This window comes from Polyodon spathula, chromosome 39 (genome assembly GCF_017654505.1).
Source record: "Polyodon spathula isolate WHYD16114869_AA chromosome 39, ASM1765450v1, whole genome shotgun sequence".
In the NCBI taxonomy this organism is placed as follows: Eukaryota; Metazoa; Chordata; class Actinopteri; order Acipenseriformes; family Polyodontidae; genus Polyodon; species Polyodon spathula.
In genome coordinates, this window is record NC_054572.1 from 417,327 (window position 1) to 431,880 (window position 14,554).

Below are 14,554 nucleotides of genomic sequence, written 5' to 3' on the forward strand. Positions count from 1 at the left end.
AGTATGTGGTGCCAGCTCTGCATTCCCAAAAGCCCCTCCAACATGAATCTTAAGAATAAAAGAAAAACTTTTTTTTTTTTTTTTTGAGTGAAGCCCCCCCCACCGCCCCAATCAGCCCCTCACAGCCTCTCTTCCCAGACGAGGTCTCTAGCTGCCGATCATCTCGGAGAGCTCCAGTAGCAGGTCATCTTCCCCCTTGGCCGGGTCCAACTCGAGCTCGTCCTCCAGCCGGTCATCAGAGAACTCCTTCATCAACTCCTCAAAGTCGTCCACCGCGGCGCAGCTGTTGAGGGAGGCGCCGGCCCGCGAGGACACTGAGCTCAGCCTGCGAGTCCTCACCTGATGGGTGGGCCGCTGAGGGTGGGCAGAGGGACTGGCCACCACCACGCTGGAAATGAAGAATGGAAACACAGTTGAGGAGTGGTTTCTACTACACCAAGCAAGAGTGTGGTATGAACTTTCAATTCATTTGCAAGTAATTACACTGGATAAAATGCACATGTAATACCGTTGACATATACTGATGTATGCTGAGCTGGAATCCTTTCATGATTTTGCAATCTAACTTGAACACACGAATTACGACTCATTGAAGGTAGCAAATTAGCACAGGTTGTTTCACAGATTAGTGAAAGATGGACGAGGCACAGCTGTTGTCTGTAGTCTAGAGTTCTGGTTTACCTTTCTGTAGCTCGCTGGGGCTCTTCCACTGGGGTACTCTGTACCGCTGCTGGCTTGGTCCTTTCGGCCTCTGCCAGAGGGAATTTCTGCAGAGAGTTTGCCAGTTTCTTGCGTGGTGGCTCAGACGGACAGTCATTTTTGGGCAATGTCTCTGGTTTATCTGAATTTGCAAGAGTCTAGAAAAAAAAAGCAATAAACACTAATGAAAACTAATCAATTACGGCTTTAGCTGAATCCATTTCTGCTTAAAGTATAAACGTATATGATTAGGGCAAGCAGTTTTACTAAATTAGGTATGGTCATTTTTTATTGATAAATCTAGGCAGAAAGCCAAGACAGGTTGAATAGTCACAGTGACAGCCCTTCTCACCTCAGACTGCTTGTGGAGAGGCTCCTGCTCTTCCTCTGTAGAGGGCGCGCTGTTCATAGGTTTCACAGCAGCTATAGCCGATGGGTGGCTCTCAGGCGCTTTGCGTTTCTGTCCCAGCCTCACAGGGGAAGCTGGCTTCATCATTGATGGCTTCACATTCAGCTTTGGTCTCACTGGAATGGAGGAAGAGAAAACAGTTAAGACACAGGGAGAAATTGAGAGGCAGTGTGGTCTAGTGCCCATGCAAGAGAACCAAAAGAATATTACCTTTTGGCTCAGGTGCCTGTACTGCTGGTTTCTCAGCCACTGCCTGCTGCACTGCTTCAGGCTGGGGCTCCTCTGGGGCCATTGGGGAAGCACTGTCTTTTGGACCTGTTTGAGACTGTACTGCTTTTTCTTTTATAACAGGGTCCGGTACACCCTCTTTCTTTTCAGCAGTGGCTGGTGAAAGCCGTTTGGCTGAAGCAAGGACTTTCTCTGTCGTCTTAAAGGAGACAGGAACTGTTGTTCTCTTTTTGTTTGATGCAGGGACTTTCTTACTTGGCTGGACAGACACTGGTGATGTCTCTTTTTGCTGGACAGATGTTTGAGAAAGCTGTCCCTCTTTGACAGATGTGGTCTCTTTCCGCTTGACAGAGGTAGGAACAGTATCTGTCTCGCACTGTTTGACACCAGCTGGTGACGTCGCTCTCTGCTGGACAGGGGCAGGGACAAGGTCTCTTTTTTTAAGCAAGACAGGAGCACGTTCTCTTGGTTGGGCAGCGGCTGGCTGTGTTGCTCTTTGTTGGGCAGGAGCTGGTAAAAGCCAGCCCTGTTTGACACCAGCTGCAGCCTCCTCTACTGGCTTAAGAGGGGCAGGAGTTGTCACGCCCGGCTGGATGGAGGCTGGTGAGGAGTCTCCCTGCTGTTTACGAAGTCGCTTCTCTCTCATGATCTCCTCAAAGCTCTTCACCAACACTTTCTCCACTGGGGCGCTGCTGCTCCCATTTGTTGTTGCCGCCTGTTGACAGGAAATAAAAATTACAACAACAGAGCCTAAACTTAAAACCCATTATATTCTGAATAGTAATGATAACTGACAATTGGTCGTTTTCTCCCTCTTACCTGCAAGGTGCTGAGTTCGGGGGCTGGTTCTTCAGGCTCCTTCGTGGACTCTACCACTTTATCATTTTTGCCAAGGGCTCCTAATAAAAGAAAACAGAGTCTAAACAAGAATAAACTAAAACAAAATAAATCAGTTTCTAACTATATATAAATAAAAAAGGACACTTTTTCAAGGGCACCACTTTGGCAGGTAGAAGATACATTACAAGGCAAAATAATGCATTTTGTTTTATTGTTTCTATTAAAAAAACATACAAATAAAAAAAGACCATTAGACAAAACTACACAAATACTATCATCTAGAAAATCAAACAAACTGGCTGACGTACCTGCTGCTTTGTTAATACGCAGGATCCGTCGTCTTGTGGCAGCGGCGTCTCTCTGATCTCCAGCCCTGGGGTTGTTCTCAGTCATCTCCGCCTTCCCAGCTCTCTGCTGCATTCGAGCTGCCTTCTCTCTGCGGATCTCCTCCAAGGTCTTCACCCGGACCTCCCCCAGCTCAGACAGCCCTTTCCCTGGTGCTGCCTCTTTCCTCTCTTTCTGTGTGTCTGAGGCTGCCGTCTCGAGGAGGGGGCTCCTTGCAGCTTTCTGCTGCTCCTCCAGCTGTTCCTGCTTCTTGGTGTGCTGGATTTCAGAGGTTTTGACATCAACGTTCACAAGGGGTTTGCTGGGTTTCTTCCCTGGGCTCACTGTCCGGGCTGAGGGCTGTATTGGGCGGTTCTGCTCGCTCTCTCCCTGCATCTTCAGCGCCTTCTCTAGTCGAATCTCCTCAAGAGTTTTTATGCGGACCACACCAGACCATTTTGCTTGACTGTCGTTCCCTGTTAAGGTACAAATTCACAATGTAATAATCATAAATTCTGCTGTCAAATCAAAAAAGTTTTCATTTGTTTTAGGTGGGACAAAAGCATAAAAATATTAGTTAGCCCAGTTTACCTGTTTCAGTAGCTGGCTGTTCCACAGGCAATCCCAAACGTTTCCTCATTGACTTCGGCACTTGTGTGTTAAAAAAAAAAAAAAAAAAAAAAAAAAAGCAGCATATTTACCCATCAGCCTCAAAGACCGTACCAAGTGAAAAAAAAAAAAAATGGAGATAAAATGTTTTGTTTTTATAAAAGTAAATTGGAACTGCACTTTATTTCTTTTTTTTCTTAAATTGCACTGCAAGACTATGGTTATACACTTAGAAACACAAGTGATAAATGTGTACCTTTATTGGGAATGACATCTGCGCGCTCCTCTGCGGAATCCACTTTCCTGCCTAGCCTCTCAGCAAGACAGCGCTTCACGGAAAGATTGCTCTCAACTGGAAATATTTTAATAGAAAAGAGAAGTCAATCCTTTATGTCTTAACTTATTATCTTCCTACAAAAACAACCCGTCTCAGTATATTAGAGATCAAATGGTCCACAGCATCTTTAGCGTAGCCCGCTTGAATTAAGAATTTGCCTCCAACATCTAGCTTGTGTGCGTTCACTTTACTGTAATTTAATATCACATCTGGACTGATTCAAGGAGACTTGGGGTGATGTAAAAAACGAAAGGTTGCTTTCAACTTGAAAACTCTCAACAGGAACTTTAGTGAACCTTTCAAAAGGTCCTCACCTTTTTTTACAACTACATCTCCCTCCAGTTCTGCCTTTCGTTTGCCCAGCCTTTCAGCTATGTTGCGTTTCATGAAAGCATCACCTTGGACCGGGACAACTGCTTTAAAAAAAAACACACAAACATTTGTTAGTTCCAGAAAGAATCCTGCAATGCAACAGTTTAATCCCATATCCTTCATACTCCTTGTATCCTCTAAACAACAGGCTTTGGAAAACACTAATTCAATGCTGAGCTCTAGCGAACCTCATTTCACAGAGGAGGTATGATGAATGCAAATCTTACCTTTCTCTGATGTTGAGAGAAAGGCTGGTCTCACCACAGACCTCACAATTTCCTTCTCCAGACCTGTCCTGCCCTGCTGTTCGGCTAGAGGAACGACACCACTTAAGTAATTACCTGCAGATAAACAATGACTGAGACATCAACATATACGCTTTCAAACACAATACATCTTATTCAAAAACAGATATGGCTTGCCCTGCGACAGTCAGACAGATGTTCAACTTTTCACTTCCAAAGACATCGTGGGCGACGCCACTTTTAGCAGACACAAACAGAATAGTTTAGATACCAGAAGAATATTTACCAGATTTTATTAAATTCGCCTTTAATGCCTTTCTCAGTCGGATTTCTTCAAGTGTTTTAATCCCAAAGTTTAGTGAGTCATCTACAAAACAATGGTATAAAAAAAGAGAAGTTTAAGAAAACAATTTGAATGTTCCGAGTATGTGTAAAATAGATGGTTCAGTCTGAGTGACCAGCAGAAACATGCCTTTGGTAGGACTGGGGATGTGTTTTCTTGTGCCAGTGATCACCAGGCCATTCTGGAGTCCATCAGGAGAGGACACCAACCCAGGTTTACCATCCTCTCCTTCATCAGAGACCTCATCTGCCGAAACAGAGGATACAAAGTGAGCCCGGTCAGACAATATTATTATTACTGCACTCTTATATACTTTCATCCAAAGTGCATCCTTAAATCAGTCAATGATTTTTTTATTGTATTATTACTGTAAAGATTCTAAAAGACAAGGCGTTTCAATATATATTAGTAATTGTGGTGACCATTTCTAGTGTCTATTTTTCACCAGAAATCTTAAATAAAATATATGCTGATATTGAGCCTTTCATATTACAACAGTAGTATTGGTAAAAAAAAAAAAAAAAAAAAAAAACCTGCAATTTTTTTCCAGTGACTCTGTGCCATGCTAATTTGCGTAGGAAACTGGAATTTTAGAAATACATAGATATTATATATATATTTTTAAGTTGTACCATCATCGTCCTCATCTTCATCGTCTGCAGCATTAATAACAACGGGGGGGTGTGTGGGACTGGGCACATTCTCCAAAGTCTCTGCCTTGATCACCCCTCGGAGCTGGGGGTTCGGGGGGTTGGAGGGAGCAAGGGTTGGGGGAACAGGCTCTGGGGGCTGCTCCTCATTGACTTCTTTTCTCATGAGTGGAACTGTGTGAAAGTTAATTAAATATAAACCTCTACACAATATAATAATAATAAATAATAATAATAATAATAATAAGCAGCAGCAAATCTCTTAAGAAGCAAGTTGCTCACTTTGACTGGGTGGAATGAAAACTCCATCGATTATGCGAGATTTTTCATGGTGAAAAGCGCAGTTCAACTTCCTGCATCCAGCAGGCTGGGTCTCCCAGTAGCAGGGAATTGCATTTCTCTTTTTCTTGAAGGTTAAAAAAAAAAAAGACAAATTTGATTAAACCAGAAAGAGCAATATTCTGTCTGGGCCTGCAACTTTTTCAGCTCAACCCTTCCAGTAGAAGTACAGAAACTGGGAAAGTCTGAAGCTTTTTTTGTTGATTGATCACAGCAGGTGATGAACGGTCTGATCAAACTAACATATTCTTTCAATTCTATCAGAGAAGAAACTTGGTTGTGAGCGCTGATTTCACACTTACTTCGATCTCCATGTGGCGGAACTTGCACACTTTCCGGAAGCAACGTTCCTCCTGCCAGAGGTTGCAGACTGTTTCACTGCCCAGAGCTGCTTCGCAGTGACGAAACGGACAGCTGTCACCCTAGTGAGACCAGGCAGGGTGTTAACAAACCACTACATCACACACCTTCTATTGGTTTGTGAAGACTTGAACAAATACATTTAAAATCAAAATAACAAAAAAACATTTAGAATGCAAACTGATTATCAAGACAAGCCCTTACCTTGGAACAGGTGGAGTAGAAAAAGAAATAGCAGTCATCTCCTTGGCTGGACATTCTGATGACTTGTCTCTACAGATGAGGCTGAAGAGCTGATAGGTATAGGTACAACTCCTGTCTCAACGTAGGTCTGTCTTTCTTCTGATGATCAGGATCACCTGAAAAAGCCTCTTCTTGGATCCCTTCGCTTCCCAGACCGGGCCAAAAGACTCTTCTCTGCGCAGTCAAAGAGGGGAAGACGGGACATTACCATACTGTCTGCCTTATACAAGGGTAGCCGGGTTACAGCACCTCAGATGACCCTAGGTTACCTCACTAATTTTAGGATTTATATAAAAGGAACTGCTTTAAAGACCACACAACTATTGATGTTTACCTTTGCTAATCAATGATTAAATTACAGCAATCAGACTCCTGCTAATTGTGCTATGGGAAGAAAAAATAATACCATGTTTAGATTAGTTCCAGCACCCAGGACTGGGTGCAAGTTTGGAGCTCCGACAATCTACAGCTGATTTATAATGGCCCTGTGGCTGCTCAGACTACTTTTACTGGCACCTGATCCAGCTCTGACCTCAGAAGGACAAACATACACTTTAAAGAAATACTGTGTGAAAATCTGGAAGTCAGTACCTGGTGCTGTTCAGTGGGTCTGCCCCTTCTTCACCCACTTTCACTCAGCTTCTCCTGCAGGGCCTATAGGAACACTCACTCCATGAGTTATACTTAAAGAGGCCTGAGAAACTCTTGTTTATTCCCCCTCTCCGTCACACAGCTTTGAAGACTCAATTCACCAACAGCCTTCTGGTGCCCGCAACTCTATGCTGCCCGCAAATCACAAGTACTGGAGGGAACAAGTCCTTTTTGGGGGGATTCCTCTCCTGTGCTTTGGGTGGGACTGTAGCAGACAGCCCAGTAAAATGGGATGGACAAACAATTATAAATCTTCCGCTACAGAGTTCATTGAAGGGCTGTGATACAGAGAAACAGGGGAGGGGAGTTGCTGAGTTTTAACAGCAACCGGAAAACAGAGATCAGACGTCGAAGACCAATACTGCTATTTTTTTTTCTTAATTTTTTTTTTTTTTTTTGTAATGATTGATTGTGATCCCAATCCAGTCATCTTCTAGGAAGGCTTCCTTTTACCTGATGAAAAACAAAACAAACACACACTCCCCCATTCTTAACTTTTTGGTTAGACAGTGTTTGAAACTGCTCTGTGGACTTATTTAATTGCCACTGGCATCGAATGAAATCATAACAGACATTTTATAAACCCTCTGTTTTACATGCCTTAAATTAGCGGCATGAACCAAGAGCCAATAAAGTTATTCATTGCATTTTAGCAACATTTCTTTTTCTTTTTCTACCCTGGACCTTCCCCGATACTAAAAAATAGGACCAGGCAACCAGAAAACGCACTTTGTGTACAATACAGTGGCGTATACGCTTTCCCACAAAATGTACAAGTACTACAGACAAATACACAATCACTTTCTAATGTGTTTCTCATTTCAGAAGTAGTACGACTGGGGTCTAGAACTGCAAACAGTCTTCATTACTCTATGAAGAAATCTTGTGTTTTATTCGATTTCATTTTAGCAAGTAATGCGACATGTATGCAGCGAGTGCCAGATTAAAAAAAACAAAAAGAAAAACAACAAATTACGTAACGGCACGGCACCGTACTACTCGACTTAACACTTACACGGTAAACTCCGTTTGACAATGTTGCATAACTTGATATAATCACGCTGTTATTTATTTATTTTTTCACACTATATCATTTGCTGTTTGTTTTTGTATCACTTCCTTTTCCATTACAAACAAGGACAGAATTCTCTAGGGTTCGGTAACCAAAACGTTTCAACTAAAATAAAAAAACATAAATAAAATAAAAACGTACTACTTCGATTTCATTTAAGGACCCATTTGAAACACTGTACGAACAACATCGAAAATAGAGAGCCGTTCTCGTTATTTTCTTAAACGCTGTATTCAGAGAGGCCTAAACACGAAAAAAAAAAAAAAACAGCTTCAAATCTTAAAGAGAATCTGTAAATAACACCCGCCTCCCCGAAATATACACAATTACCAGCACAGTTTAGTTAAATAACAATTCAGTTACCCGGAATATTTTAAAAACTATTTATATATGTGTCCCCTTTCACTGAACAAGCTGCTCTCCCGGCGCCTCCTGCCTCGACGTCTTCTTCCACGAAACTGCCAGGAGCCAAGATGGCGCTGGGTTATTTTTTGTTGCCAGTAACAAACATGGCAATTGATTGCTATTTTTCCAGAAGTCAATATGGAAGCATAATCCATTTTACTGTCCGTCTTCTTCTTCTTTGTAGGGTTTTGGGCGCATGTCATCTAAGTGGAAATGATGAGCGCCCTCTACCTTTATTTTAGTTACAAACTGTTATGATAATGAAAATGTTTTTAAAGGCTTTGGTTATTATCTCTTTAAGATACAGTACGCGCAATACAAAATCGCAATTACAACACCCGGCCATTGGGTGTCACTATGCACTGCTGTGAAAATAGCAGGCAGTACTAAACCCAAACATAACTGAACGTGTCTCTCGTTGCTTTCTGTGTTGTACAGGGCTGGTGTTAAATGACTGTTAACTAATGTTTTAAAATACCCCCTCCCCTCCCCTTTAACCTTATTATCACTGGTCCCCATTTTCTTGCGCCAAGAATATTGAGGGTGGAGGCTGGGCACGAACCGGCGACACTGCGCACTACAAGCGAGCGTTTAAAGCACAATGTAAAAGAGCCAGGCTCCCATGCATTTGTGGTTTTAAAACAGAATCGGTTCCAGAATCGGTAACGGCAGTGTGCCTCGCAACACCGCCTGTTAGACACTAAGAGACGAGACTGTTATAAAAACCAAATAATTAAAAGTGAAACTTAGGGGGATGCCCATTTAATAAATACTGTACTTAAAAAAAACACACACACACACACAAATAAATCATATATTCAGATCTTTATTCAGGCACCGCCACCCGCCTTAATATGAAGAAGGCATTTTGATTCGTGCAGATTTATTTTTAAAAGCTAAAAAACAAACACACAAACAGGTGTCTTCAGGTGCTTGCTTTTGATCAGATACAAACACTGTGTTAATGTACACGTTGATCAGATTTGGCATTGTCTTGCAGATTAATTTGACACGTTTTATGGCCAGTCACAGCATTTGCACCTATCGTTGAAAACCAGCCCTGTTTGGCACCTCTGGAGGTAGGTCACCCCTCGGTCACAGCTGTAGAATGAGTTGGGGTCCATGTTGTTGGCATACAGGCCGTCAGGTTTGCCAGCACAGAAACCACTGCCGCCACTGCTACTCGTGGTGGTGGTGGTGGAGGTAGCGGTGGTGGTGGGGGTAGAGGTGGGTTTGGCTGTAGAGGATTGGTTGGGATGAAGGGTAGTCATGGGAGACAGGGGGGGTATTTCTAAAAAAAAGAAAATGTATTTTCCTTATTAATAGCTATTCATTATGTGTATGACATATCCATATTCTACAGCCTCTCTGTTGGCTATTATTGAAATATTAAAATGTATGTTGAGAGCTCTAACATTGAAAAACTTAACCACAATGTAAAAGAGCCGAGCTCCTCTGCATTCTTGGTTTTAGTGCTTTTAACCTCATCTCATCTCACATCAAGGGACTGAATCGGTAACGGCAATGCATCACACAGCACTGCCCATTCCACTTTGTAAAGGGCATCTTCTGACCCGCGATGGATTTACCTGTATCCAGCAGGGTACGGAGCTTGGTGATAAGAGGGTAATTGCCCTGTCTGCAGAACTGTCCGTTGAAATCGTCCAGATCAAGAGCCCACACGAAGGCCCCTCCGAACTTGTTGTCCTTCAGATATCGCACCTGTACAAAGGTTAGGGTTAAGAGCAGTGAGTAAAAAGAGCTGTTTGTCACTATTGGGGATCAAGAGAATTAGTTTTATCAGCCAGCCAATAGAAAGCCTCTAAAGGGCACGACTCAGCTTTGGTTGTTTTCTTCCCCCAGAGAACTGACTGTAAAGCTTGCATTTCTAATCATTTTTATTGATGACTGATAACACCCCCCCCCCCCCCCCCCTCCTGTATTGAGTGATGGAAAGATTGCAGTTCCTGTGATGTCTAATAAATAAATGCGTTACCATTATGGAAGAAATACCTTAGTTTCAAAGCTTTCAACAGTGTCAAAGCCCACCCACTCATTCCCCTTGGTGGCATAGGGCACTTTCTGGTCTGTGATCCATTGGATGGAGGTTCCTTGCAGGAAGGTACAGATCTGGAAGAGGCATAGGTATTCATTGAAGTGGAAGCACTCAACAGCGAAACTAGGTTCAACAGACTTGGGTTCGAGTGGAGTCTGCGGCTCACCTCATAGTAAGACCAGAAGCCTGCCTCACGGGTGTACTGTCCTGCTGATGCAGCCCCATTGGCAGGAGCTCCCACACCGGACTGAGCAGAGGATAGGCGGAACGTGCGTCCGTACGTAGCGAATCCCATCATTAGCTTCTCCACTGGAGCTCCCTGGTCATGCCAGTAGTTCATAGCATAGTCCTGTGGGAATGGGAAGAGAGAGGGTGAGAAAGAGGGCAGAACTGGGCCCAGTATTTCATCATGTGTCTATAAACTGCATAAACTGCTATCTACTGTTTAACTCAAGAATACCTTGCACATTTTTTTTTATGATATTGTCAGGAATCAGATTAGAGACCTGCTTTTATTACATTATTATGAACTGCGTGATAATTATTGATATCATTAATCAGTGGTCAAAGATTGCTGTTGTGTTGCAAGGTATGGCTTATGGTGTGTCTGTATTCTTACAGTATTGAAGTAGATCAGCTGCCCCTGATCAGTGGAGCCACGGTACAGGGGGCTGTTGTGGCCTGTGAAGGGTTCCCAGGCTCCATGGAAATCGTACGTCATGACACTGATAAAGTCCAGGTACCTGGAGATGCAGATACAGATATATTTTACAAACAGTACACAGCCACTGGCTTACAGGTATGGCTCTCCAGCAGTACATGTTTTCAAGCCCAAAAATGTGTCCTTAATATGAACTTCAGATGAAAAGTTTCTGCTGGGAATACACAGATGAAATGTTAAGGGATTAACCATGAATGTCCATGAAATCTTCATGAACATTAAAGCCCATTTCTGTCATAATTCACAAATGGATGAATTACACGACGCTGGTACTGGAACAAGCCAGGAATCTGATCTACTGGGATTAACTTGGGTAGTAGCAGTAGCAGTATTAGTAGTAGTAGTAGTCATAGTAGTAGTATTAGGGGTTACTTAAAGATGCTGATTTGTAATATTGCTTTTAGACTCTGAGACTCTTGAGATTAAAGTCTGGCACCCTTTCAAGGTTTAGATTGTACTCAATAGTCATTGAGCTACACCAAAGGTGGCCAAATGAAATAGGTCAATTACTTTTCTACAGATCTTCCTACTGTACCTCCCCAATGACCCAATCATCCATAACTCACTTTGAGATCTCAGCAATCTCATAGCCATTGTCAATGTTTTCCTTGCCAGCAGCCACTGCTGCTGTGAGCAGGAGCCTGGGTCTCTTGGTTGACTTCGACTCGTCTTCAAATGCCGCCAGAAGTTCCTGAAGAAAGAAAGGCGGGCCAATCGGTGACTTGTATACAGAGAGACCGATTGAACTAAAATAACACGGGCAAGGCCACTATGGTGTCTCACCTTGACCAGCAAACTGAAACGCTGCTTGTCCTCTGGGGGGCTGCCTCTTGCCCCAGGGTATTCCCAGTCCAGGTCAAGCCCGTCAAAGCCGTGCAGCCGCAGGAACGTGATGGACGACTGGATAAACCTGTTGCGGTTCACTTGAGAGGAAACCATGATACTGAACCTGGAACAGGCAGGGAAAAGTTTTATCATGAAGCAATCAGCATAGATTGATTTGTACAGCTACTTAGGTGCTCTGACACTGAACAGCAAAGGAAATAAATCAGCCTATCAGATTGCAGGATTTAGATGTCTGTTTTAATCTTTCATACAACTATGCTTTTTTTTTTAAAACAGATGTTCTATTATGTTTAGACTAACGGTCTTAAACAATGGTTTAATGGGGGTTGTGATGAGTTTATTAGGTGTATAAACCACTGTCATGTGGTATAAGGGTACTGCTTACTGTCTTGTTCCAAAGTTCCAACCTCCAACAGCCAGAAGAGTCTTCAACTGAGAGTTTCTATGGAAAGAAAGAAAAGCAACCTGTCAGTCTCCATTGGTGGGATCAGGAGTGGATCTGTGCAATCTGCTTCTGATAAGCTGTGCATTGGTCAAAAGTGTAGGCAGTTGTGCAAAAATACAACTACAGATATTGCTTAACATTACATTTGCATTACATCACAGCATGAGTGAATCCTCATGTGTCCCGAACCTGACCTCCATCTGGCACTGCCTGTGCTGTTGTAGGGTTTGCATGACCCTACAGTGCCACAATCCTAAGACATACTACCAGATCCCCAAGTGGCAATGACTAAGTGGAGCTCCAGATCCACACACCTGTTTTTGAGGGCGTTGAAGCTCTGGTACAGAATCTCGTCGTTCCACTCGTAGGTGGTGAGCTCATTGGCGTAGTTCAGGATGGAGAAGGCGTAGATCAGGTGAGTACACAAGTGAGGGTCCACATTGTTGGGCATGTATTTCCCAACACCAGGTCTATACTGGGACCAGTTAGTAAAGTAGCATACCAGCTTGAAGGCAGAACCTAAACACAACCACACAGCAACTTTAACTCCTGGCATCATTAGAAAAATACAAACTGGGTAACAATTAATAACGCTGTATTGACATGTAGTTAGAGCGTATTTGTGCGTTGTAAACAGACTACTCGTTTTTACAAAGCAGTTCCTACTACAATGTAAATGCAGATGTATGGTAATGGTTTTTAAAGATTGTGTTACGCACTACTAAGCTGCTCATTAAAATATTTTGATTTGAAGCCGTAAATTATTATAGAAAGAAAATACTTAACAGCTGGGTTATCTCCTCTGTGTAAAACTCATAATAGTCCAACAGTACTTACCAACTTGGAGGAACATCAGCAGGCCCAAGCCTTTTCAGGAGACAGATAGGAATTTAGTTAGAAACTCAAAGTACATGCTAAAATAATGCCAATAAGGAGGCAGAGAAAACAGAAAACTTGTTGTTGGGCACACACACTCTCTCTCTCTCTCTCTCTCTCTCTCTCTCTCTCTCTCTCTCTCTCTCTCTCTCTCTCTCACTCTCAGTCTCAAGGTTGTATTATAAATAGAACTTACCTGCTAAAATAGTCAGCCGTGTCATTTTGTCTCTGCAGCAACCTCTGACACACGAAGAATCAAATCAAACTCTGCCGAGTTGCTTCTTACTGCCCTGTCCCTGGGAGTTAGCTCGACTGAGGTCTTCTTTCTGTTACTACAATAATAAACCAAGGGACCATCATTGCAAAACAATTGAATGAAGCAAGACTTTCTCCCACGTCTGTCTGTCCTGTGATTTGTCTTCCTCTTTTTTCTCAACCAGATGAATCGCATACAGAAAAGATGAAACTCTGTGCCTTTAAATATTAAGTGACTAGGGCTGATTTTCTGTCATAACTGTTCTGTTTTTTTTATTCCCTTCCTAAGTAACAATGGGTGCTACTATTAGTCACACTGTATGTTCTTAAAAAAAGGTGAAGTGTATAGGAATTTTAAAAAGCCTGTGTGAAGCTGTTATGAAGGCTACATTGTCCAATTTAAACTAAGAATAACCATTTTATCAGTATAACAAATACACAGTTGTACATGCAATTTTTTTTTTTTTAAACTCTGATGAAGAATTTGCATTGCCAATCTGCAAATCAAATAGCTGCAAAGGTATTATGACATGCAACAAAATAATACAATAATTAATCCAATGCAAACTCCAAGCTTCGTTGAAGGTATGCTGTAGAGTAGTGCATTTATTTAAAATTGTAATTGTAATATAAATGGTAAAATAAAAGAATCCACCAGAAATAACTATCTACTTAAATTAAATAGAAACACATACTGCATTGTAAAGAAATAAAGATACATATTATTCAACACATTTGAAAAACACTGTGTTTTTTTTAATTCTTTGAGAATTAAAAAATAAAATAATATACAGTAGATTTTAATACCAAAATTAGTTTAAAATGAGGTTACGAATAAGAATGAAAACATATACAATAACACATATTGCTTATAAACCAAAAGGAAAAAGAAGATTTAAATAGACATTCGAAACAATATGAAAGTACCTTAGACTTCTTCAGTGATGGAATGAACTCTAAAAGTCAAAACAGTCGTTAAATACTGCCATACTGTGACACATGGTGCTTCCAGCCAACATGAGAAGTTATTGATTAATCTATAGACCCAATAGCAAGGTGTTTATTACTTGTTTTTTTTAGCTGTCATTATCACATAAGGTAGCTAGAAACTGCATTAGCTATATTAGAGATAAAAAAATTAATAGCACAGAAAATGTCACATTTACCAACCATGTATAGACTGTGCAAGGAATTGAATAATTGAGCTTTTTAAACAAAAATCAATTATT

General features: G+C 41.9%; 2 protein-coding genes across 4 annotated transcripts; both read right to left on the reverse strand.

Annotated features, from left to right (window-relative positions):
* On the reverse strand, positions 1-8,188 carry LOC121304678 (zinc finger CCCH domain-containing protein 11A-like). Of its 3 annotated transcripts, XM_041235947.1 has the most exons (18): positions 8,085-8,188; positions 6,590-6,652; positions 5,960-6,172; positions 5,698-5,817; positions 5,339-5,462; positions 5,039-5,230; positions 4,536-4,652; positions 4,350-4,430; positions 4,046-4,159; positions 3,761-3,862; positions 3,366-3,461; positions 3,092-3,151; positions 2,485-2,976; positions 2,156-2,235; positions 1,319-2,051; positions 1,052-1,224; positions 682-857; positions 1-388 (listed from the first exon to the last, which is right to left on the reverse strand). In XM_041235947.1, exons 3-18 carry the CDS (start codon positions 6,011-6,013, stop codon positions 148-150), a joined length of 2,955 nt encoding a protein of 984 aa, XP_041091881.1. In that variant the 5' UTR covers positions 6,014-6,172; positions 6,590-6,652; positions 8,085-8,188; the 3' UTR covers positions 1-147. The 3 variants fall into 3 exon arrangements, with proteins under 3 accessions (XP_041091881.1, XP_041091883.1, XP_041091882.1); XM_041235949.1 differs by having other exon boundaries at positions 4,046-4,129; positions 6,590-8,187; XM_041235948.1 differs by having other exon boundaries at positions 3,761-3,859; positions 6,590-8,187.
* Positions 8,189-8,956: 768 nt separating this feature from the next.
* On the reverse strand, positions 8,957-13,396 carry LOC121304794 (acidic mammalian chitinase-like). Its single transcript, XM_041236189.1, has 11 exons — positions 13,267-13,396; positions 13,032-13,061; positions 12,509-12,713; positions 12,135-12,191; positions 11,687-11,852; positions 11,470-11,594; positions 10,802-10,925; positions 10,349-10,531; positions 10,140-10,256; positions 9,716-9,848; positions 8,957-9,417 (listed from the first exon to the last, which is right to left on the reverse strand). The coding sequence occupies exons 1-11, from the start codon at positions 13,289-13,291 to the stop codon at positions 9,143-9,145; spliced, it is 1,440 nt and encodes a 479-aa protein (XP_041092123.1). The 5' UTR covers positions 13,292-13,396; the 3' UTR covers positions 8,957-9,142.
* Between the last annotated feature and the right edge of the window lie 1,158 nt (positions 13,397-14,554).